This window comes from Ochotona curzoniae, unplaced genomic scaffold, assembly GCF_017591425.1.
Source record: "Ochotona curzoniae isolate NIBS_2020 unplaced genomic scaffold, NIBS_Ocur_1.0 contig_2321, whole genome shotgun sequence".
NCBI lineage: Eukaryota > Metazoa > Chordata > Mammalia > Lagomorpha > Ochotonidae > Ochotona > Ochotona curzoniae.
Genome location: NW_024465421.1, coordinates 6,257,304 through 6,282,314, shown reverse-complemented (window position 1 = coordinate 6,282,314; position 25,011 = coordinate 6,257,304). Strand labels below are relative to the sequence as shown.

Here is a 25,011-nt window from a genome sequence, read left to right as displayed (position 1 = left end):
GCTCTTTGTTCCCTGGTCATGTGGTGTACGGGCAGCAGGTAGGGTGGGATCCTCCTCAAGTGCCCGCTGGGCACATCTATTCTCCAGGTCTTCCCTGGCCCTGCCTGCCCGCGCTGGCCCCAGGATCTCTTTGTAAGCAGTGAGGGTGTGGGGAGGAAATGCAAGCCCCCTTCAGGTCCTGGGGGCATGGCCTTCTCTCCCGTCTCCTCTCCCACCCATGCTGGGTCTCCATGTACTCAGAAACCCCCACCCTCCGAGCTGCTGCGGCTGTGGTAGCTGGGACTGGGGGTTCGGGAGGGGCTGCGTGTGCGGCTGCGGGTCCGGCTGCGGCTGCTGTAGCTCCCGTGGCTGTGGCCTGGGCTGGGGCTGCGGCTGCGGCTGGAGTAGTCGCTGCTCAGGCAGCTGGAGGAAGAGGAGGGGCTGGGCCGGTAATAGGGGATGGGACGCTTGCGGGCACTGCCAGGAAGAAAAAACAGATTACGGGCTAGCTCTGTTCACACGGGTCCCAAGTCCCCATCTGTCTGAGCAGCGGCCAGGGCTTCCTGCCTCAATTCCCCCGGATTCCCCAGCCTCAGACATGACCCCTTCCCAAGGGTATCTGGCAGGTACAGCTGTCACCTGCTACCTCCACATGGGACTTAATGTTTCTTGTTCCCTGCCTACAGGGACAGGAGCCCTGGTTTTGCCAGAGCAGAGCCCCCACCCCCCCCCCCCGCCCCAAGTTCAGAAATCGCTGAATGAGTGCCCTGGTTCAGATACGGGTGGGCTGGGCATCCATTAAGCCTGATGCGGGCGCTCCTACTCCCCCATGCAGTCACAAAGGGTTGGGCTTTCCAAAGGGATGACAGGGGAGACCCTGGCTGCTGCTGCCCACGCCCCCAGGCTTTGCCAGCGTTGGTTGGCACTACTAATCCCTTCGCCTCACTCAGCCACCTCCCACTGGCCCGGAGTTAGTGAAGGCTATGACCCCGAGAAAAGAGAGTGGTTAAGGGGCCACTGTGGCCGAGTTAATGCTGAGGAAGAAAACAGACGTGGTTAGTGGGGGAGGAGGAGGCAGCCTGGGATGGGTGGAGGGTTGGGGGGAAGCTGTGTTGGGTGGTGGTGTATGTTTGTGTCTGGCTGTTTGAGGACCCCCACCCCAGTGCCTACGGGTGTGGTGTGCAATCTGTGGGGAGATGTTCTTGTCTTGGTAGTCTAGCCCCCACCTCACAGGAGCTTGGAAAGGGCAGTGCCCATGCCAGGGTCATTGAAAGCTGCGGGTGACTGGTAAAAAGCCGACCATGGCCTCACCTGGAGTTCCCGGCCCAGACATCACCCTCCCCTCTGCACACCCACACAATGTATCCATCAGAGGGGCTGCTACAAAACCAGCCAACTCCTCTAGGGCAGGGGTCCCCCCCTCCGTGGGAGGGGCTGGTTCTCCCAGAGACCCCTGGGCTGTGCCCCCTCCTCCAGTGTCCCCAGGGTGGCTGGGAGGTTAGTGAGAAGAGTGGGAGGCAGACAGAGAGAGGGCTGACCAGAGCCAGACCAGCTCACACGGGCATCTCCCAGGCCGCCTGCGGGGAGGGGGTCCACCTGGGCCCCAGGCTGGCCACAGGCCACTCGGCAGGCGGGACCTTGAGACGAAGGAGAGAAGGAGATGTCAATGGTCGTGGGGGTGGAGAGAAGGCTGCCGAGGACCTTCTGGAGCTGGGCTCAGAGCCACCTCGGGGCTTCTCTGCACAACAGCCAGGCGCAGAGCACAGCCTCTCACCGTGGGAGGTGTCCGGGTTCCTGTGCGCCCAACCTGCCCACACTGGACCCTCACCTACTCCCGCCCCCACGACAGGGGCGGTCCGTGCGGCAGAGGCGGACCTAACCCCGCCACCACCACCACCAGCAGCCTCCCCTGCCACCTCCCACCCCCCTGTACCTGGTGATGCGCCGCGGCTCCATGAAGCTGGGCGAGTCCCGGCGCCGCTTGCGGATAGGCGAGTAGCTGCGGGAGCGGCGCCGGGCGCGTGCGGCCTCGGCCTCAGCGTGCCGCGCCCGGGCCTCGCCGTCCTTTTCCCTGGTTTGCGGAGGAGGAAAGGCACAGTCCACTGTGAGCCACGCGGCTCGATGGCCGTCCGGTATCCACAACACCGCAGGGCCCCTCGACCACTACCCAGACGGCCCCGCACTCACCGGCCCGTGGCCTTCTTGGGCGAAGGCGAGCGGCTGGGACTCCGCGCCCTCTTCTCGGCCGAGCGCGAGCGGGACTTGGATGGCGAGCGGCTCGAACTCCACGAACGCGGGTGCGGGCCGGGGCTGCGGGACGAACTCTTGGCTTCGGGGGCGCCGCGCCGGCCGTGCGCGCCGGGGGATGACGAGTTGCTGACTGGCCGGGCTCGCGGGGGCCGCTCCTTCGTCCTGCGGGAGAGGATGCGGCCACAGGGCTGGGGACTCAGCGGCAGGGTCCCCAAGGTAGGCTGGCTCTAAGGGGGCAAAGAGGGCAGAGCCCAGCCTGTGCGTCTCTGGGGCGAGGGATCCAGGAGGCGAACGCGCTCCGAGAAGTTGACAGGAGTAGGGGTTAGTGTGGCCGGGAGGAACTTAGAGGGCAAGCTGGAATCAGTGGTGGTTTGGTAGGGGGTTGCGCAGAGGCCTGTGGAGGGGAGCTCGTGTGCAGAGGGCCATCCGTGGAGGAGCGCGACAGTCAGCGGGGCGACAGCATCCTGTGCGGGGAGGAGCGCAGGGCTGGGGCGGAGCCACTCACCGTTTCCCGTGTCCACCGTGACCTCGCTCAGAGCCGGGCTCGGGTCCGGGGCCCTGGGCGCCGCCACCACCACCGTCGCCGCCGCCGGAGTCGCTGCTGGAGCGGGCCCTGCTGAGCGAGCGCGACGAGGCCCGGGGCGGCGCGGGCCGGGCGCGCCGGCGACCCCTGCGACGGGGCGCGGACGCCGAGGACCGGGAGCGCCTCCGTCTCCGTCGCCGCCGCCGCCTCCGGGCCGGCCCGGCGGCCGCGCGGCCCCCGCGACCCTGCGACGACGGCGCGGAGCGCGGGCTCGGGCTGTCCTTCCCCCGCGAGGGCGGCGTGGACACGGCGGCCGCCGCCTTGTCTCGGGCCCTGGGCGAGGGCGAGCTGGGCTTCTGACGGAGAGAGAGGCAGAGGGGGCATGGAGGGATGGAGGGAGACGGGGGACGGGAGGAGACAGAGACAGGCGCGCACGGAGAGACAGGAAGGGGACAGGCAGAGAGAGAGACAGAGAGGCGGAGGGCGGGTGGGAGGGGGGAGAGAGGGAGAGAGGGCTTTCACCGGGCCCGGGTCGGGGGGGTCACCGGTCCCGGAGCATCGCACACACGGTCCCCGCGCCTGCCCTGCCTCTACCTCTCCTGAGTGCCCACCTCTGGCCTCAACAGGGCAGCTCATGCAAGGTTCTCGGCATGCAAAACACAAGGGGAACGGAGCAGTAGGGGGAGAGGGAGAGATGGGGGGGGGTTCCAGGACGAGCACCGGGGCTGGTATTGCTCCCCCACTCCGAGTGTGGGGCAGACGACCCCCGACCCCCGGCAAAGAGGTAAAAGAGGGTGGCGCCGGGGAGGCCCGGCCAGGGCCAGCCCACCAAGCCAGGGGGACACCCCCTCCCCACAGCGCTTGGGGTGGGGAGGGGTCATTTGGGAGGGGGATGGAGGGGAAATCACACAGCACACAGATGGGGCAGGGCTGGGTGGGGGCGCAGGGGGAACTTAACTCAAAACTGAACCGAAGAAAGGGAGGGGAAAAAAACATTAAAAAAAAAAAACACAACGAAAAAATAATAATCCACAAATGTCATTAGATACCAAAATCAAAACCAATGTCTTAACTCCTGAGGGACCTGAGGTTTCCCTGTTTAATATTTTCCTGTGTTTTTCCGGCCCCTGCAGAGAGCTGCGAAGCTGTCAGTAGTAGTACCCGACTGTCTTTCTGTTTCTCTCTTTGCTTTTTCTTTTTTCTTTTTTTTTTTTTTAAGTTCTGATTTTTTTTTTAAGTCCCTCTTGGTTAACGTCCACTTACCAATTAAGTGGCACTTCCTCCTTTAGTAGGTAAGGTGTGTAAGAGAAGGGAAAAGTGTGGTAGCATAAGTTCATCATTAGATTCACAAAAAAATGCAAGAGAGATAGAGAGAGAGAGAGAGAAACGCAACCACCCCACTCTTGGCCTAAGGGGAGGCCATTGCCACCTCCAGAACAAGGGACTGGCAGTGCCCAGGGGGGACGGGTCATGGGCGGGCACCTCAGGGCGGGGTGGGTGGTGACCTGGGAGAAAGATGGCAAATGCTTTTTTTTTCCTCCTTTTTTTTTTTTCAATGCAAAGGCAGACGCAAGGATGGGGGCAACACAAGGGGCACATTGGTTTAGTTGGAAAGGTGTTGGCTGGGAACCAGGAATCTGTGAACCTGCCGTTAACTGATCAAGTGCCCTTGGCCACTCCACTTACCCCCTCCACCAAGCAAGAGAGGGCTGGCTTTTGCCTCCAGGGAGAACTGTGCCTCCTGGACACCCCTCCCAGTCCAACGGCTCCTTCCCTGCACAGCACTGACCCCTCCTTTCCCAGGCAGGGAGGAGGGGTGGCTTGCATCTGTCTGTAGGTCATGCCTGGCCCCCTCATCTTCACCAAGTCTATCTGTGGTCAGCTTCAGCTGTGTCCATGACCTCAGTAAACCACTTTACAACTTGCCAAGGAGGAGGCTGGGGAGTCCCAGCAACAGGATAGGGGTAGGGCTCAGGGCAGCCTCTTGCAAGGAGGAGCCTGCATTCCCCAGCCCTGTCCTGGGTGCTTTTTTGCAACCCTCCAGAGGATCTGATTGTGGAGGGGGAGAGCCAGGAAGTCAGTCCAATTGGTGCACAGCTGGTGGATGGACAGCTGTAAGAGCCAATGAGCATCAGCCACAGAGGGCGAACCCAGCTGCCCACAGCCAGTGGGGGCTGCATCTGGGTTGGGGGCAAAGGTATTGACAGTGGGCAGAGTGGCTACAGTAAAGTGCCTCTCCGAGCACCTCTCATTTTCTTGACCACTGCCATGGCCCCTCTTCTAGGATGGCAGCTCCACACCACAAGGCGCTCCCCTGCCACCCAGCCCCGGGTGCCAGGCCCCAGCCCTGGGCTCACTCTCTCACTCAGCATCCTTTCCCCTTAATAGGAGGCAAAAGAGAAAGAAAGCCATAGGGAATCTCAAATAGGCAGTGTCTCTTCTATGCTTGAGGTTGGCAACAAGTATTAGTGAGCAGACATAAGAAACAGGAAGGGTACTTGGGAGCCCACACACATAATACCTCCCCAAAATCCTGGCGAGGCTGGGGCTCCCCCATTCAAGAGAGTATCAAGCAAGTGGGCTGAGTACCACACCTGGAAGCCAGGGCCTGGACATGGAGCCTGGCTACAACCCAGACTGCTGACTTAGGGGAGGGACATGGTGTTCCCAAAGCATGGCAGAGCCCAGTGGACTTCCCCAGGCCTTGGCCTGGCATGTTGGGAAGGGCAGAGTGGTGGGGAAAAATAGGGGGGCTCTGGGTCAGATGGCTGCCCACCGCTCTCAGTGAGGCCCCTCAGACCCAAGCCCCTCCCCGACCCCGGCCATGGCTTCTCCCCAGTGGCCAATTGCCTGCTTCTCTCCTGGGATATCTTGACCCCTGAACTCTGCCCTGCCCTCACTTTCTTCTCTCCTCCAAGCCTACTGTTCTGCTACAGTCCAAGAAGATGTTCACTGGCAAGTCCTGGCAAGGCTGAGAACTCCGTGGCATCCACCCTGACCTTGTGGGAGGGACCTCACTCCGGTGAGGAAGGAGCTTAGTCTGCCTGTTGTTGAAATCCGGGTGCATGCCGTCTGTCCTGGAGGGGCCTCTGGAGGTGCCAGAGCAGAGCTGGGACATGTAGGCAGCCCCTCCAGGAAGCTACTCCTGCATGCATTGTCGCTCCCCTTCTCCATGCAGCCCTCCTTCTCAGGGGCCTGCCCAATGAGTGGCCTCTGGCCCCTCTGCCCTTCGAGGTTCAAGGTCAGCCCTCCCCTGGCTGGGAGACCCACCTTGTGTTGCTACTTCCAGGAAGTAGCTGTAAGGATGAGGCCTTGTCTCTGGGACCTTCCGTATGGGGCTGGGGGTTACCAGTCCCAGGACCCAGGGCTGGCTTGGCCCCCTAGCTAATTGTATCTTCTAGATCATTCCACCCTGAGGGACCTGCCCCCCATGAAGCTGCTCACACCCTGAAGACAGAAGGGTGTTCAAGGTTTTGAGGCAGTCAAAGTCTAGTGTTGGGACAGCCCAGAGAATCAGTGGTGCATGTTATCCCAATTGTTTCTGTCCATGAGGCCCTCAAACTGCAGTGTCCCCTGCTGGCCAGATCAGGCCCCACCATGAACCCTCACCTGCTGTAAGCCCTGCAGCTCCCAGCTGAAACACTGCCCAGTGGTGAGGCCATGAGGCCCAGCATAGCTGCCCCATCCCACTGCGGCTCACTGCCCGTGTGGGCCCTGAAGGCCAGGGTGTGACCTGAATCCCTGGGCTGCCAGGTGTGAGGGCGAAAGACTTAGCCTCTGCAGTTAGCACCAAATGGGCTCCGCCGCAGTGGATTGATCCGCTCTTGAAGGGGACACAGACTTGCGATGCTACACCACACAGAGATGCATCGGACAGCAAAATGAAGGGGTTGGGGGAAGAAGCAGGAAGGGGGACTGAGGCAGGTGGAGGGGTGAGAAGATGGAGCAGAAAAGCTGTCAGGTGACAGAGGGGAGGGAGTCCAGAAAACCAAAGGGGACAGACCAGGAAACACAGCTGTGTAGCTCATTTAGAGAAAGTGTGAGATACAAATGAGTCATCACTGAAAGAAAAGAAGGGAAGGGAGGAGGGTAAACCAACCAGAGCAAGGCTGAGAGAGAATCACATTTAAACCAAGCAGAGTGGCGGGCTTGTCTGGAGAAGGGCAATGCGCACAGCTGAGCCGGTACCTACCTTCTCGTGGTCAGGGGCAGGAGTGCAAAAACAGAAAAGAAAGAAGGTCTCTGCGTGGGGTAGGCATGGGGGAGGGGCATGGGGCAGCTGATGGGCAGCCAGGGTGTTGGGGTCTGGTCTTGGTCTAGTCCCGGTCCCATTCTTTTTGCTTTTTAAAAGTGACCACTTAGGATTAAAAAAAAAAAAAAAAACTCCCATAGGCAAGCTTTCCTGAACTCTGTTGTATATCAGATGACCCGGGAAAGCATGCAGAAAGCAGTGGATGGAAGTGGCACTGCAGAGGGCGCTGGCATCACGGGGAGAGAGATGAAGGACAGAAAGCAACAGGGAGCGAGGGAGCAGGAGGAGGAAGACAGAGCGATGCCAGGAGGAGACGTGGGCATGGAGAGGCAGGAAGGGTGAGAAGGTGGACCCAGAGAGAGAGAGAGGAGAGAAGCCAGTCAATAAGACTGGTGGGAGTGGACAGATGGGGGTGGTGCATTTAAAAGGGAAGGTAACCACAGTTTCGATTCAGAGTGGGACCTACACCATTTCCTCCCACCACTGGTGCCTACATAACAAAACACTATCCTGCTCACCCTGGGAGACAGCAGCTGGCCCTGCCCACTCTAACATTATCTGGGGGGTACAAGCTGGGGAGCCCTGGAAGAGCCAGGCCTAGGGAGCATTGTAGCTCTCATAAAGGTCACCCTAAGCTGCCTGTTAGGTGATGGATTTCGGGCAGAAGGGCAGACTTTGGAACAATTGTGTTCTATATTAGGGTGCCTGGGCTGCTGGTCCGCTCTGCTCCAATTCCAAGTTCCTGCTAAAGGGCATGTTACAACAGGAGGGAGGCTGGGGTGGAGTCCCCTGATCTTGGCATTAGGTGGGTCCAACCCCACACCATGAGCCCCTAGATCCCTCCCGGCCCTTCTCTGGGCCTCCGTGTCCATCCCAACTATGAGGGCTGTGTTGCCAGAGCAGCTGGGGGGTTGCCTGCATTCCCCCATCTCTCTTTGGGTGTGAGTAGCTAAAGAAGCCGGACAGCAGTCACAAACATCTGAGCTGGGGGGAGGTTTCCTCTTCTGTCTAGTGCTCTCTCTACAACAGGGCTGGGGTCTGCTTTTGAATCCACTTCTAAGATGCTGTGTGACCTTGAGCTAGTCTCTGACCCTCTCTGATGTGAGCCATCCCTTGTGTGAGCATCCTGGGAAGCCAATTGGCCGAGGAGGCTGCCTGTCCATCTCTGTCCCCTGCAGGGCTGGCCATGTCAACTTCAGAAGCGCCCCCTGCCCCGCCGCCATCTCCCTTTTTTCTCCCTGGATCTCCCAGTGTCTGTGAAGGTAAAAGTTGAGAAGATCTCCCCAGGGATGACAGCTGGGGAGTGCTTTATTTCATGTTACCTTCCCTTTTAAATTTCCATTATGAAAGAACGCAGAAAAGTTGTCTAGAGATTATATGTCTAGGAGTCATGTTCACTGGAGATTGAAAAGCCACCTGGGGGACACACACACACACACAGGCAAAATTTTAGAACCACAAAGAAGATAGGAAAACCAAACCAAACCAGAAGGAAAATCCCAAACAAACCCAGAGACTTGGCATTTCTGTACATTACAAAAGGGGGGAAAAAAACCAACAAGAAATACAAACAAAATAAAGCAACCAGAAAATGCACAGGAATTGTCCCCCACCCTCTTCTTTGCCAGCTAAACAAGAAATGGAATTGTGATATTACCACTTTTCGAGTAGGAGGCTAAAAAACAAACAAAAACACAGACGGGGTTAAAAAAAGCGAGTGCTTCCTTTTCTTAAAAAAAAGAAAAAAAAGGTGGTATCTGAAAATACCCTGTCCCCAGTACTTTTTCCCCAAAGATGTTTGTTGTTAATTCTTCAAGGTAAAGTTGCAGACACTTGGATGGTGGCTCACCTCCATGCACCTGACAAGGGGCTCACTTTGCCCCCCACCCCCCGACAGGCTTCTTGGGCCCAGAGGGGACCTGGGTGTGGATTGCTAAGTCCCCACCTTGCAGGGTCCAAAAGGAACTGCCAGGACGGAGTGGGGCCTGGGCTGCCTGTCCTGTGACTGGGGCCACAAGTGCACCTTGGGAGTGCCACGGGAGATAGGTGAGGATGGGTTGTAAGCCAAGACTGCTGTCTCCCCTAGGACATGGTGATGGTGGTGGGGCGTCTTCTCAGGGATGGATGTAATCAGCAGGTGCCCAGTCGGGAAGGGAAGGGAGGGTAAGAGGTGGCAAGCAGGCCCAGGCTTCCATGGCCCTGGGAAGGAGGCAGGAGGTAGAGTCCCTGGGGTTAAGAAGGCCTCAAAGACTCTTGCCTGCTTGGGGAGGCCAAGGCAGGAGCAGGTGAGGCTTGCAGCTGATTGGAGGGGCGTTGTGCTTGGGGTACCGTCAGGTTTTGCACTTTCCCTGCAGGGGGGGCGGGGCTGGCGGGGAGGGGGGGCCTGTCTCTGCCAAGGCCACCCTCAGCATGCCCTCTCCAGCTCTGTGCCAGCCTCCCCGCTTAGTCCAGCTACCCACCTCCGGCAGCCAGCTGCCACCTACGCAGCTGTGTGGTTAAAGGTCCTTGGATAGAAACAAACCCTAACAACAAGCTTTTGGGGTCAGCTGTCTGGACTTTCTTCCTTGCGAGTGAGGGGTGTTTGAGAAAAGAAAAGAGTGAAAGGAAACAGCCAAAACTCAAAACGAACTGACCGACACGTACATGTTTGCTGCCGAGACCTGGGGTCGCAGAGGGGCAGGGAGCAGCGGCTCTCCCACTCCTGGCTGCGGCTTCTTTGGGGTTGGGGGGAGGCGCTTCATCGGCCTCCTCTCCCCAGGCGGTTCCCCAGTCCCCCATGCACACCCAGTAACCTCCCTCACCAGCACTGTAGCGCGCCCCTCGGAGGGGCCTCAATCCTGCTGCGTGCAAGGGACAGACAAAAGGGCATGGGGAGAGAACCCCAACCTGTTTTGACACCCGCCCACCCTCCAGTGCCAGCTGCCACAATCACCAGCCTGCCTGAAGACTCCCCCCACGGGAGTGGGGGCCCTTGCTGGAGCGTAGGCAGTGACCAGCCTTTTTTCGGGGGGGGGGTGGGGGAGAGGGCGGTGAGGCGTCTCCAAGGGAGTGAGTGTCCCTTGGAATGGGCAGCTTAGGGAACTCCTGTTCCCAGTAAAGAACAACGACTCTTACAAACGCAGCTCTGTGGTAGTAGGTGGAGCCCAAGTCGGGAAGGGGCCGGCTGTGAGAGGGGGAGGGACGGGATGGGCCCCAGGAGCGGCCCGAGACTGGGTGGAGGGGGTGGATCCTGTGTCTGGCTGGAATCCTACTCCTGATTGTGACCCCTAGCAACGCTCGCTAAGCTCCAGGGTGGCCCAAGCCCGCTGGCCGCACCACCCCTCCGCCGCACACACACCTCGCCCCGCCTCCAGCGCCCGGTGGCACGCAGCAAACCCGCATCCCCTGCGCTCCGGTGCCAGGACGTTCCCCTCCTGGGCCAGGCAGCAGGGGAGGCGCAGCGGGGTGACGCCAGGCGGGCAGCGCAATCGAGGCACCCCGAGAGAGACCGGCTCGCCGACCCCGGCCCTCGGCCTCCCCTCTTACCCTCCCAGAGCCCGGCCACCCCCACCCCGGCACGGCACGGCGCGGGAACCCCGGGCACCGAGAAGCGTACGTACATCGGGCGGGCTGCGCGCCGGGCCCGGGCGGCCGCCGTGCGCCGCACTCCGCTGCCTGCCGCCGCCGTTCTGTTGGGGCGACCCCCATCCGCTGCCGCCCGACGGGGAAGCCGACCGGCTCGCGCTGGACCGCTGGCTGCCGGTCTTCCGCCCGTCATCTCGGTGCTTGGGGCTCAGTCTGGGAGGACGGAGATGGAGATTGAGGGGTGGGAGAGCCGACGAGGGACGACCCTCAGTCTGCAGGCTCCGGGGGTGGGGGGACAGCCGCACCCACCCACCCACCCCCGACCCCACTGAGTCGGCCCCCGTACTGCGGGCTGCTCTGTCTGCAGATGAAAGCAAGCCTTGGAGTCAGGCCTACCTGCTGGGTGACCTGGAACCGCTGTACTGGGAGGACACTGAGGGGCTACGCGAGCTGCCGCTGCTGTGTCGGTGGCACCTCCGGTTCGGAGACTCTGCGTGAGGCCTGTAAGAGGTGGGGAGGGGAAGCCACTTGCAACCAGGGTCACCCTCCGTAGAAAATAGCCCTGTCCACCCCGTCTGCCCGCAGACAGAACCTAAAGAAGGTTGGTGCTGCAGAGTTTGAAAAAGGTTCCCGTGTTCTCCCGTCAGGCCTGACCTCACCACACCAAAGCAGATGCCCCGATTTTAGCATGAATGTGGGGAGGGTCCAGCTTGACAGGAGCCCTGGCTTGGAGGCAGGGGGGAGGCCAGGCTGAGGAGCTGAGCTGGCTCTGTCTGCCAGCTGCCTGCCTGGGCAAGGGGCATTCCCAGAACTCTTGGGAGGGTCAGGTGTCGTGACCCTAAGGGCCAGGCTCACAATGAGAGCACAGCAGGTGTGTGGGACAGAGGGAAATGGGGCTGGAGTGTTGGGGCGGAACTCACCTCTTCCTATCTTTGTTCTTTTCTTTTCTTTTGCTCTTGGGGCTTCGAGATCTGCGGGGAACAAAGGCATAACCAGCGTGGTGTGGGGGTGTGGTCTGGCCAGAGCAGGACCTGTACTCTGGGCCACCTTCCTGGACATGGTCGCTACCTTGCTCTACCTGATTTCTCCCTTCTCCAAGCCCCAGCTGGCTGTCACCTCCTGCTTGCCTCTGGCAGGTGCTGCTGCCTTCAGAGGAGCCATGGGTGTGGTCCAAGCTCCTGAGTGGCAGCGCTGGGGGCATGTCCTCCTAGCACTCCCAATTATGCCTCCCGCCTGGGGTTCAGCCCAAGTCAGCTCCCCAGGGGTTCAGGGAGCAAGTACTCCACCTCCTGGTGCAATCTTTCTGCTTTCTGGTGATGCTGGGCCACTGTCTCCTCCACAAGCCTGCCACCCATCAGCTCTGTGGGGCAGACACCCCCAGCCCCCTCCCACCTGCAGATTAGGCCTGTGAGACCTTGCCCCATCCTCCCTCTCACCCATGTTCAGCGATGCTTGTGGTGCTCAGAGACCCCAAAGTGAGTGAACCCCAAAATTGTGCACTAGAGGGAGGGGGAGTCCAGCCTGAAGCTGGTCTAACCCCGGGCTCACTCCTGGGGAGCTGGCTGGAGGGTCTGTGCCAGCTGGCGGTAGCCACGAGGGGGCAGCAGGCCTCCACAGGTCTGGGAAATAGGGGTGGCCCCAGGATCCGGCGTTTCTGTAGACTCCTCCCCTATCTGATGCCTGGTACTGGGCCAGTTCTCACGGTCGGGGAGGCAGATCGGGAGGTGGAATGGGGCTAGGGACCCCCCCCCCCCCACCCCAGGGCTGCTGGGAAGGGTCTGGTCCTGAATGCCAACCTTGGGATGGACGCTCCCACCCTAACTTTCCCAGTTGCTGTCTGCTCCTCCCAGGTTCCCCAGCCTCAGCCTGGGTTCCTGACTCCTCCCCTCTCCCATTCATCCTTGTGGGCTCCTAATCCTTACTAGGTGGAGGCCAGCCCCATGGCCAGATGGGTGGTGAGGGTTGGCACCTGATCTGATCGCCACCCTCAAAACTCCACCTCTTGCTGGAGCCCACCCTGTCTCCTACCCACACATTCAATCTGTTGCTTCTTAGTGGATGCTGCCTGGTACCCGAACCTGCAATGTTGTCTGAAGTTATTGGGGTCTCCCCTCCGTGGAAGCTGGCCCTCTGTCGAGCCCCTTAGAAGCAGGGATGCGTCCTCCCACTCCTTTCTCAGTACTGCTTCCCCTTCCCATCCCCCATCACAGCCTGGCGAGGACGGGTTGGGGGTTGCCTTGGTCCACAGCCGGTGCCCACAGCCCCCCTCACCTGTGCCTCCTCCTCCTCCGGGACCCAGAATCGGACCTGCAGGGCGACACAGGAGCACTCATGAGCTTGCCTGGGGCGGCCTGGGGAGACCCCGTCCATGGGCACTGTCCTGCTCCAGGCCCTATGGCAGTCATGGCAGACAGGGTACCTGTCACGGCGGTGTTTCTTGACACTCTTCTTCTTCTTGCGCAGGGGTGAGGAGCTCCCACAGCTGCGGACATGGTGAGGGTCCCCAGTGAGCCGGCGTGGGGAGAGCAGGGCAGGGGACCCCAAGGCTGTCCCAGTGCTCAGGACTGGTGCGGTGGTCCCCATGGGGTGTTGGCAAGGTAGCAGTGGAAAGAATCCTGGCTGTCACCCTGAGGTGCCACCCCTTCTACCTCAGGGATAGGGTCTCGCCTACCCTCAGACACACCCACCGCTGGCCCGGCCCTGCTCACGCATGACACTGACCTGCACACCGACCCTGGTCTCCGTTTTTTGCTGAAGGCAGGTGCCAGTGAGGAAGACAGACAGACAAGTGGGCAGGGTTAGTTGAAACCCCCGTCCCTGCCAGGCCCCAGGGTTTGGGGTTCGGGACATAGAAATGGGACTGGAGATCACAGATTGATTAGGCTCTGCTAAACCTGGGGACCCCTTCTGAGACTTGGTCCCTGGGCCCAGTTATCTCAATGCAGGGAGGGGGCTTGGTGAAGGGGAGAGGTTGAAAAGGGGGAAGACACTTGTGGCATCAGAAGAGGGTTCAGAAGGGAAGGGGGTCTGTCCATCGTCTGGCGCCCTCCCCCTTCCTCCCAGCCCCAGCGCACCAGGCCCTCACCGGCTTCTCCGGTGGCCACCTTTCTTCTTCTTTTTCTTCTTGGGAGGGGGCGACGCCGAGCTGCTGGACCAGTGTTTGGTCCTAGACGACGACAAGAGGCAGGGACGGGGGTTGAGGGGGGTCCCGTGCCGCGCCCCTGCCGCCCCCGCCCGCCACCGCTGACCTGTAGCCCCGGTGTCCGCGGTAGCAGGCAGCCGGGCAGCCGCAGTCCACTGGGTCGTCGTCCTCGTCAAAAGGCGGGTACTCGAGGCCGGGCTCGGCGCCCTCGGCCAGCCGCGGGGTTTCCGCCGCGCTGCCGGGGGACACGGACGGACGCTCAGCACCCACACCCGTGGTCCCTGCGGGTGACCTTGGCCTGGCCTGGGAGGGCTGGGGGTGGGGCGGGGCCTTGGGGAGAGGTTACCTCTGACCTCTACCCTTGGAGGACCAGAGGAGATGCCTGGTGACTTAAAGGGGTGCTTCCCCACACACAAGTCCCCAGTCTCTAAGAAAAAGCAAAGCCGCTTGGGTGGGTGGGTGACGCAAATCCATCCCCCATGAAGGGCCCCGCCCCTCCGAGTCCCCACCTCCCAGGGTCCCGGCCCCTGAGCCCCTTAGCTTGATGAGCAGACGTCCTCCCACCTGTCAGAGCCCCCCTCCCTGAGGTCTGCCCTGCCTCTCCCTGCCCACAGACCATTCATTCCCTCTCTGAAATATTCCTTGCCCCTCCTCCTTCCCCTCTGCAGGCCGGCCTCGTCCTCATCCCTCTCTGTGCTCTGCTGCCTCCCCAGCTGCCCGACTACCTTGCATGACTCTTAAGTAGGCAGAGGGGCCCAGGGACTGGGGACCGCAGTCCCCTACCCCTGCCCGCATGCTCCAGCTACACCCTGTCACGGAGGTTCACCTCTTAGTGCAGCTGCCTTTTCCTCCAAGCCCCTAGGCTTAAGGCAACAGCCAAAGCTTGCAAGACCCAGGAAAGCCCTGGCCGGTAACTCTCGTGGTTCCTGAATTCCTGACAACTCTGGTGGGGTGGCAGGGCTCTTGGGACACTCTGAGGTCTCCCAGGGTGTTGTGGCTTGAAGGGACCCTGGAGGAGGCCCAGGTCTAGGTGTCCTGGCTGGAACTCCTTCCCTCCCGGACACTGCCCCTCCCACATCATGGCCTCAGCCCCGAGGGGCCAGCGAGGCTGGCAAAGCAGGGTGCAAAGCCCGCATTGACTTTTCAAGGGGCAGTTGCACCCCAATGTACCCGGAAAGAGCAAGGGAGGCAGCAGAGCACATCCTTTGTGGGTTGCAGGAGTGAAGAGAGAGGGACTCCTGGCCCCCACATTCCAACTCCCCCACATCCCTCCCTGCACACATTTCTGCTCCTCCTCCAGATACCCTGGGTGGGGTGGGGTGTGGGGTCCTAGCTCCTGTCTCTGAAATGTGCAACTCCCCTAACCCGTCCTTCTACTCCCAACCTCCTCCCCTAGGGCCATCACTCCCTTCCTACAAAGCTCCAGACACATAGAGGCCTCACCCCACCTCCCACCAACAGACACCAGACACCCCTTCCCTGCCCCAAGGGGCTGTGTGAGCCTGATGGAATGGGGGGGGGGGTGGAGAGGGACAGGTCCTTGGCAAGGTGAAAGCACCGCCTTTGTGGGGTACCTGCTGGGGGTCCTTGCTGCAGCCATCCCCTCCTGCCTCCTTGCTGCCCCAACCCCCAGCCTGCTGGAGCCTGTGGGCGGCAGCCCTGGGAACCCCTTTCCTGGCTCCCTTTGCTCCAGGCTTGGCAGAGGCATCTTGTTGGCTTCCAGTACCTGGCTCCACTCATCTACTCGGTGGGATCCACCATTCTGGCTTTTTCCTGTCCTTTCTCTCAGCTGATGCTATCAATAAGAACAGAGTTCTACGCTGCCGAGAGTTCGCTGCAGTGCTGGTCTTGTGGGTTAAGCTGCTGTCAGCGACACATAGGAGTACCATTAAGTCCTGGCTGCTCCGCTTCCCATCCAGCTCCCTGCTAATGTGCATGGGAAAACAGCAGAAGGTGGCCCAAATCCTTGAGTCCCTGCCACTCATATAAGAAACGTGGATGGAATTCCAGGCTCCCAGCTGCCATCCGGCTGTTGCAGCCATTTCGGAAAATGAAGCAACAGATGGAAGATCTCTCTACTTCTCTCTCTAACTCTGCTTTTCAAGTATTTTTTTTTAAAGAGCTCCCTGCAGTCCACATGCCGTCCACAGCTACTGCTTGATTGAGAGAGACTGCTCCTGCTCCAATTTATAGATGAGACAGCTGAGAGGTCCAGAGAGGGAAAGGGAGAGCCCCCGTGGCATTGGGCTCTCTGAGGAAAGCAGAGAAATTCTGTGTAATGGGCTTTGGGAACAGGACAGCCCTTGAATTTACTTACTGAGGAGTTCAGTGGTCTCCGCCCTGCTGGACGGCCATTGCTGTGGGTGTGGCGTGCCCAGCTCTGAGCTATCTCATGCTTTGTGCCCTTCCATTCCTACTGCTTCCGTAGCTGAGTCCCTAGGCTGACCACGGGAGGTGCAGACCAGGTTGGCTGCAGAAATTCCAAAGGGCAGAGCCGTGTCACGGTGGAATGTGGAACACAGCAGAGCATGTGTGAGGGACCAGTCACTGTGGCTGGGGCTCCAACCTGGGTGTGGGCTGGCTGGTGCAGGCTGGTCCTCATGCCAGCTGGTTTTTGCTAATTAGCGGGTTCTGTTTCCCATTAGCCTGGAGCATCATGGCCACTTGACAGATGAATGAGTCCAGATAGAAAAGGGAGGGGATGTGCACCAGGGGTCAGCTCTCATTGCTTGTTCATGGGGCCAACATGTCAGGCGGGCTGGGGGCTGGGGACCAAGGCAGTGGGGGTTGAGATGGAGATGGATAGGGCGTGGAGCCTTCCCTTTGGCTCCTTACAGGGCAGGCTGGAGTTTGTTGTGCATAAACACAACAATATTAGAGTGACTCTCTTCCATACATTTTATTATACTAGATGACTATGAGACCCATCCTTCTTTTTATTATTATTATTGGAAAATCAGATATACAGAGAGGAGGAAAAACAGAGAGGAAGATCGCCTGCCCCCTGATTGACTCCCCAGGTGGCTGCAATGGCCTGAGCTGAGCAAATCTGAAGCCAGGAGCCTCTTCCAGGTCTCCCATGTGGGTACAGGGTCCCAAGGCTTTGGGCTGTTCTCAACTGCTTTCCCAGACCACAAACAGGGAGCTGGATAGGAAACAGGGCTGCTGGGATTAGAACCAGTACCCATATGAGATCCCAGCATGTACTAGGCAAGGACTTTAGCCTTTAGGCTACTGCATCAGGCCCCAAAACTATCATTCTTAAAACAAAGAATGTTGAAGGCGTCTGTGAGAAGGAGAGGAAAAGTGTGTCTCCTGAAAGGAGATGAGCTTACTTTTATCCCAGGACTTTTGGAGGCGGCCTTGGCTGGTGGGTAGATTGAATCTGTGTGGAAGGGGACCTGGGTGTTTCAGGCTTGGTGTCAGCAAAGATGGGAAGTGAGAGTGTGTGGACCACGGATGGCAGGTGCATGCAAAGGAAGCTGAGAGTGGGTGGCCAGACTGGGGCTAGGGTGCAGGAAGCCCTGGGTGCCAGGCAGAGGAGGCAGCCTGTAGGATCTGCGTCTGTGGCCAAAGAGACTCAGCATCCAGTTGGTCCCCAGTTGTCCAACTCCAATGTCCCTGGAACCAGCGGGCACTTAGCACACCTCTGATTGACCTGGAGTTTCACCCAATAGGTCCGTCTTCCAAATGGAGAAAGTTCCTAAACACCTGATCACATTGTGCCTTCTCCCCCGAAGTCACCACTTGACCCATGTGTGGGGTCACATCTACGCTGTCGCAGGTTAAATGCCATTAAACTGCAGGAGAGACTGTCACGAGAGGCTGTCACTCAAGCCAGTAAATTGACCTTGAGGAGAAGGATGGTCAGACCCCTGGGGACTAAAAGCTGTGGGACTGAGCCTGTCCCTGCTGGGAAGGTGAGGATCATCCAGACCCTGCAGACCCTGCAGACGCTCTGACCTGGACCTGGCTTTGTCATTTTACTCCAAGAGGGCGTTGCATTTCTGCATGCCTCGACATTCAGTCTAGGATGGGTGTCAGGGAGAGGAAGATGGTGATCAAGAGGCAAACACCACAGGGTCTGCCAGGTGGTCAGAGGGATCCACAGGCTCTGAAGGGACTGCGGCGATCAGTACAGGGGATTGAGCTGGCCAGACAGAAAGGACTAAGTCAAGGCCAGTGGAGCAGTTGCCATTGCTGCGTGAATTTGGTGGTGCGATCGTCTAGCAGAGGTGTGCATGGGCTGTGTGCTTGCTGTGACTCACACTCGTTGTCATGTTTAATCTCCTAAAACTCCTATGAGGCAGGTACTAATATCCTCATTGTATATCCTATTGCATATTCAGAGATCCAGAGAAGTCAAAGGCCTGTGCAAGTCACCCGTTGGGAGCCACAGTCTGGGCGATGATCCTTGAACTCAGGAAGTTTGGATGGGATGAAGGTATGTAACTCCAGAGCCTACACGCTCCCTCCATTACCCCCATGCTAGGATGTGGAGAAGACTTGGTCAGATTTCAAGGTCACAGGAATTGAAACAACCCACCTGTCACCAGCCCTCCCATCACCGCTGTCCTGCCCCTTGATACGTCAAGCCAAGATGTTCTTGGGTTCAGCACCGAGGACGCCCCCCCCCCCACCCCCAGCCAGCACGAACATGGCAGGATCATCCATCCTTGAGCTTGCCGCAGTCACATGGGGAGGACTATTTTCACACTATTTTAGGCTGCCCAGGCTAGAAGAAGCCTCTGGTTCCACCCTCTCAGTAGGAAACCATGTGTCTCCATCTCTTTCCCCACTGCACATGCGCAGGGCGTTGAGAACTATGTCATTCAGGAGGCTGTACTGTTTCTTCCTCCAGGGAGTAGGGAATGGGTGCCCCCTTCACATCTGCCCCCCCACCCCCGCAACATCCCCAGCACCAAGATGGGCAGATGGCACAGACATTCCGATGAAGGCACTAGAGCCTCACCACAGCATGCTTCCCCACGGGTCCTGGTCCCTGAATTTGTCACTCACTCAAAAGTCAAGAGCATTGGGAAAGGTCTGGGATCCACCCACTGCCAACGGAGTCCCAGCTGGGAGGGGACAGATGTGATGTTCTGGAGGGATGAGGAAGGGGAGTTGTAGGGGAGAGACATGAGGATGTGGTAGGGGACCCAGGATGGGGACCCTCAGCTCTGGCAAGTGTCAGGGGAAGGGGAGTCAGGAGTGGCCAGAGAGCCAACGGCTTAGTTGGAGAAGGTGAGGAATGCTCCCCCTGCACCCTCTGTCCCCACCGACGGTCTGGGGTAGTCTATTCTGATGGGATTGCTTGCCCCAGAGTGACTGCAGCAGGAAAGCCACGCTCTGCCCAGCTGTGGGTTTGGGTCTGTCAGTTAAGACCAATGGGGCCTCTGCCTGCTTCCCAAGCAGGTGTGGTGTGTGTGGAGATAAGATCAGCTGAGGGTGCTATTGCAGCCAGAGTAGCATAGGGGTACTGGGGCAGGTGGGAAAGGCTAAGGATGGCAAAGGGGGGGTCTACTCGGAAGGATGTTCAGAAGTGTACCCAACATGCTCTGCCTGGCCCATGTGGGGCCTGACCAACCCTCCTGCCACACACAGAGGTTTGCTTGGTCCTGGGTATTTGGTGTATCTCCATTGCTCAGGGACTGAGCTAGTGCCCACGGGAGCTCCCCTGCCCCACAGAGTCGCCATGATCTCCACAGAGCCCATGCCCTCCACCTGCCCAGCCTTTGGCCTTGGTTTGGGCGTATGGGTGCCAACTTCCCTGAGCCATGTCTACAGCTAGAGATGCCCTGAGCCCAGAGGAATCCACTGGAGAGGCGTACATAGTCAGGCAGAACATCCCCAAGGCTTCCTGATACCTGATGTGCAGCCCGAGCCCCCTGGCCAAGATCAAGGATGCCCCCATGCCCCTTCCTGAGCCATAGAAAGAGCCTGAGACACAGCAGTCCTCAAAGCTCCTGCCTTGTATCCTGGACCACGTCAGGAGTTCCCGCCTTCTCTTCCTCACCCCCTGAGCTAAACCCCATACCCACCCCACGTAGGTGTACACTCACATATGTCCTCCAGGCCGGTCATCCCTCGTGAGCACCCCCTCCTTCTCCATCAGCATCTGCCGGAAGGTCCCAACCTTCTGCCGGATCTCCTCCTCGGAGTACCTGGTGGGGCAAGGGTGGAGGGCACATACAGGCTTCCGGAGGGCTCTGGCCAGGCTCTGGTCCCCTCCTGCCCCCCACCTCCACCAAACCCAGCCCAGTAGGCCACACTCCAGGTTGCAGTAACTTATCCAAGATCACAGGACCAAGCCAGGTCCTTGGCATCAAGGCTATTCCAGGTCTGCCCATTATGCAGATGAAACAAATAAGTGATTAAAAAAAAAAGATACATTAATGGATGTGGTAAGAGATGTGGGGTGGTAATGTGGATGCTGTGCTGCAGCTTCCCTCTCTCAGTCAGTCTTGTCTTGGACCACGGCCTTGGGAGTCCGCCTTGCATCCCTACCTCCAGGCAGCTGGCCTGGGGTTCCAGTGCCAGAGCCCCCGATCCTGTCTGCTACCAGCTCTCCCTTCTCTGAGCCACATCCCAAGCCAGGGACTAGAGTGTAGAATTATCTGTCTTCATCCATGAGCCCACACGCTGAGGTCTGTCACTACCAGCCAGTGCCCTGGCCTTCCAGCCCAGCTGGTACCCACCCTGCAACCACACTGTCCCCATGCCCATAGCTCCTTGTTCTGTGCCTCCTACAGAGCAGGTATCTAGCAGCTGTTATTGAATTAATCTTTTTTTTTTTTTGAATTTTTTTTTGGATGAGTCTTAGAATCCATCTCCCCCCCTTCCCTGGTCTGCAGGTCATTGTCCTGGACACTGGACTCAGCAGCAGAAAAGCAAGGGGGTCCTAGTTTGTCCCTGCTTATCACTGTACTTGTCCACACAGCAGGCCAACCTTCTGTGCTCAGCCTGTCCATGAAAATGGGACACAGTGCCTTCCTCCTCGCCCTCCACTTCTCCACTTCTTTCCCTCTACTCCTCCAGGAAGATTCAGCCAAACAGCATTCCTTTCCCAGAGCCTTAGCGACAGGGACCAGGGACGCAGCCTCTACAGGATGAATGAACTTGCCGGTTGATCCTGAGGGGACAATCGTGGCTCAGCACCAAGTCCTGACTCACTGTATGCTTACGGCAGGACAGTCTCCTCCCGGCCAGCCTCCATGCTGTGCTGTGTGTGTTTCCACGGCAACTGGTGCCCATCTGGGTTCCCGGCAGGTGGTTCATGCTCTGCTGATTATCTGAGAACTCATCTATATCCTGTGCTGGCCCGGAGGTCCCAGAGGGCCAGGGGACTTGTCCGGTTTGTTGTGGCATCCACAGTGCCTGGCACCATGCCTTGACACCTCGGGGCATCCAAAATGCCTTGGAAAATGAGTGGCTGGTGATGGAGCAGCACTGGAGAGTTGGGAGCTGAGGGCAAGGGAAAGAAACCCCAGCTCTGGGATCCGGTGGGTGTGAGGAGCAGCTGGTGATGCCAGAACAGGGGAGGGGCACTACCAATGGAAGAGACATGACCCCCTAAGATCACATAGTGAGGAGAACAGCTAGGACTTGGCAAGTGATTGGATTACAATGCAGGTTGGATGAGGGGTGCCCCATACCAGGCATCCCTGGAGCCCAGCTAGGTCTTAGAAGTACAGATTTGAGGTCCTATGTAGCTCCACATGGAGGGCTGGGGCCTGACTTGGGGGTACAGGGTCTTTCCTTGCAGCCTCTGATCCCCACGTGACTTGAGCCACCCTGTAATGCAGCCTTCACCCAGTTCTTCTCCAAGCCCGGAACCTTCTCCAAAACCCTGGGCCGTGGCTCATCCCCTTCCCCACCCCGGGCAGTGCAGGAGGAAGGACTGGTGGCACAAGCTCAGAACAGTGGAGGCAGAGGAAAAGGGCTCCTAGCTCACCTGCTCCTTGGGAACCTGGCTCAATCACTGTCACCCATGCAGGGAGAAACCCACATGGGCCCTTTGGGGGAGGGACAGAGAGGCTGGCTGGGCTGGAGCAGGGTGCTCTGGGTCTGGCAGGGGTGGGGAAGACCTAGGCCAAGGACAAATCCGGGGCAAATCACCAACTACATGGTGGCGGAGGGGATTGCAGGCCAGGGTCCAAGTTCCCCTGGTTGGGAGTCAATGGAGGAAGGGCAGCCTGGGAGATTGGGGTAAGCCTGTGTGCAGCAGGGCCTAGGTCCCTCCTTGTAACTCTGTAGTTTGAGGTTCTGTGACCCACTCATCTCCACCCCAGGGGACTCAGGAAGTCTCAAGTGTTACCACATAGCCAGTCCTCGCAGCTGTTGCTCCACCCGGCCAGGGATGTGTGGGGGCGGAAGGAGGGGACAGGGCATGATAAAGGAGCCAGCAATTAAAGCCTGGGACCCCCTACTTTCTAGCGCCATAATCTTGGCATGTCACACACTTCCCCCAGCCTCAGCATCTGCATCTGTGAAATGGGAGCCTGCTGTGAGAACTAGACCACCTTGCGTGGCACCTGGCGTGGAGCAGGTGCACGGTTAACGTAGCTATTGAGGCTAACTCTCCCCAGAGAAGTGGGCAGGGTGGGTTCTGTCACCCCAGGATCCCTGCCTTGACTCTCACCAGTTCTGGGGGTCCCAGGGAAGTGCCTGTCACCTGATGAGCAAACAGGACAGGAAAAGGGAGGACTGGTCCATCACTCCTAAGAAGAGGGGTGCACAGCCCGAGGGCTGGGAGCTGGTCCCATTCCCTACTGATGACCACAGGTTACATGTGTGGTGCCCAATCCCCATTGGGCACCCCTCCTTTTTTTCTTCCTGCACATCAAACCCTCCCCCTCTCTCTGTGGGGAGCCTCTGCCACGGGTCCACCAGGTCCTGATTAAGCCAAGCAGCCCGCCAAGATGTGGCACTCACTTCCCAGTGGCCTTCAGTTGGTGATGGTCCCTGGGTGAGGCTCGTGGGCTCCTATACAGCCTGCAGAGCCCGCTTAAGTGTCCCCTCCTCTGGCAGCCCTTCCCTCCAGAGCCCCACCCTCCCATCCTGTCCTGTGCCCAGGACTCTCTGTTCTAGGGCTGAGGTGGTTGCTAGCACGTGGCTTTCCATTCTGAGCTGATGGGTGGGGAGTGTGAGCCTATGACCACAGGAAGCTCCTCCGGCTTAGGTCTAGGGTTAGAGCTTGGGCAGAGCTGGCTTTTGCCATCAGCTTCCAGACAGAATAAACTAATCCTGGAATGAAAGGTGGGCTGGTCTGGCTGGTTCCGCCCTCCGCAACCTCCTCCCTCCCCCACTTCCGCTCACCCTTGCTCCTCCATCATCTCCTGCAGCTCCATGCACTTGAGCTCCACACGCCGCTTGCGTTCGTGGTCCAGGATCTCACGATGCGCCCGCTTGACCAGGCCCGGCTCCGCGGCGCGCAGCTCCTCGTCGGCTCGCGGCCAAGCCCCCGAGGAGGCGCCGGGCTGCGGGAAGCCGTTGGCGGCGTCGGGCGGGGACGGCATACCTGATGCTCCGTTGTTCACGGTGGAGGACATGACGCCTGGTCCCCGTAGCCGCCGGTCTCAGCCGGCCGCCCTGTAAGAACAAACACAGACACCGGGGCGGATGGTCACTTCTCAGCCACCTGCTAAACCCTCCCTGTACAGGTTAATCCTGGAGATTTAAAGGCCCCTCATGGCGCTAATCGGCTTCCCCTCAGCTAGTGGAGCCGGCAGGTTTGCACCTCTGGGTCACACCCCCAGGCCTGAGCAGGGTCGGAGCTGGACCTTTCCCATCTGTGAGCCTCCCCAGGCCCTGGCTTGGAGCTGTCATCTTCAGGATCCCAGGGACCACGGAGAACAACCTTATGGACAGGAAGGCAGCCCCCCGCCCCCCGCAGCTCCCGCTGGCGTCGTGGCTCACACATTGCGAGCTATGATTCCTGGAATCTATTTTACTCTTTTAAGAAATTATTTTTGGGGTGGTGTAACGGCTTGGCACCTGCAGAGCTGACATCCCATATGGGCATCAGTTTAAGTCCTAGCTGTTCCATTTCCCATCTAGCTCCCTGCTAATGCACCTGGAAAAGCAATGGAGGATGGTCCAAGTCCTTGGAACACTGCACTCATGTGGGAAGCCTGGAAGAAACTCCTGGCTCCTGGCTTTGGTCTGGCCCATCCAGCTATTGCAGCCATCTGAGGAATGAACTAGCAAATTGAAGATTCTGTCACTCTGCCTTTTAAATAAATAAATAGCCCACATACATCTCAATCTCTGTCCAGTGGGCAGCCTTGCAGAGATGCCGGTGATGGCAGGGGTGGGGTGCTGGGAAGGGGGCTGGTTCACACTCAGCTCCATCTTCCACCCCCTGCCGGCAGGTGCACTCGATCTGGCTAATGTCTCCAAAGTCAGTGTTCCAGGCAGGGGTCTCCCCCAGTCAAACCCACCAATCTGTCCCCTCCTGGGTTCTGGAAGCAGTGCTCCTGAGGGTGTGTTCCAAGGAGACTGGTCTCCCAGGCAGCCTGAACCTCCTGCAGGCTTGGGGGTGTGGGGTGGGGGTCAGTGTGACATGGAGGTGAGTGGCTTTGACATGGAGCCAATCCATATGCACACACACACATACAATACACACATATATAATACACACATGCAACACAAAATACATACACATACACACAACTCACACACATGTGCACACATACACACTCTTCAGGACCTGTGTCTGCACAGAGGGGCAGCACCTCCTAAGCTATTTTCATTTCCTTTCTCCAAGGTTCTTCCGGTTGCTAAGCAACAGAAAGGCCTCATTCCCAGGGAGTAGGACTAAGAGAGAGGGCAGGAGAGAGGAGGGAGGAAGACAGGAGGGGACCAGGCATGCTCAGACCTCCTGGATGGGGGCCTGGTCTGCATCTGCAGCCTACCACACTTTCTCCTGCACTAGCCTCTGGGTGTGGGATGGGGGCTCAGGGCCACCAAGAGGCACAAGAGGCCAGAATGACAAGAGGTGACAGGTGGTGACAACAGAAGCTCCTTTCGTTTTTTCCTTTCTCGAGAGTCTCAGGTTCCTGGGCTCTTCTGCTTGCTGTGTGACCCTGCGGCTGTAACCATCCCTCTCTGAGCTTCCCACGGCCTCCTGGGCCCAGAAGCATCATGACCCATAACCCCTCAACACAGGGAGAGACCAAAGCCAACCTTCCAGCCACCAGCCTTCCCTCTACAAACTTGGATGTCCCTTGTCCCTGTCCCTCGCCAGCCCTGCACCCTGCTGCCAGCTGCTTTCTCTGGATTCCTTGCAAGCATCACTAC

General features: G+C 58.9%; 1 protein-coding gene across 1 annotated transcript; it reads right to left on the bottom strand.

Annotated features, from left to right (window-relative positions):
• Positions 1-236: 236 nt before the first annotated feature.
• LOC121151944 (serine/arginine repetitive matrix protein 3-like) lies at positions 237-23,261 on the bottom strand. The gene is made up of 14 exons (XM_040973806.1): positions 23,029-23,261; positions 19,773-19,874; positions 13,817-13,945; positions 13,654-13,734; positions 13,290-13,319; positions 12,988-13,050; positions 12,840-12,875; positions 11,489-11,539; positions 10,965-11,069; positions 10,604-10,781; positions 2,735-3,108; positions 2,167-2,391; positions 1,913-2,050; positions 237-456 (listed from the first exon to the last, which is right to left on the bottom strand). The coding sequence occupies exons 1-14, from the start codon at positions 23,259-23,261 to the stop codon at positions 237-239; spliced, it is 1,965 nt and encodes a 654-aa protein (XP_040829740.1).
• Between the last annotated feature and the right edge of the window lie 1,750 nt (positions 23,262-25,011).

Excerpts from the sequence above, each read along its gene's own strand:
- LOC121151944 (XM_040973806.1), bottom strand. The coding sequence starts at position 23,261 with ATGTCCTCCACCGTGAACAACGGAGCATCAGGTATGCCGTCCCCGCCC. Across the intron at positions 13,735-13,816 it reads CGCGGACACCGGGGCTACAG|GACCAAACACTGGTCCAGCA; the intron begins GTCAGCGGTGGC and ends GTCGTCGTCTAG. Across the intron at positions 11,540-12,839 it reads CGGAGGAGGAGGAGGCACAG|ATCTCGAAGCCCCAAGAGCA; the intron begins GTGAGGGGGGCT and ends TGTTCCCCGCAG.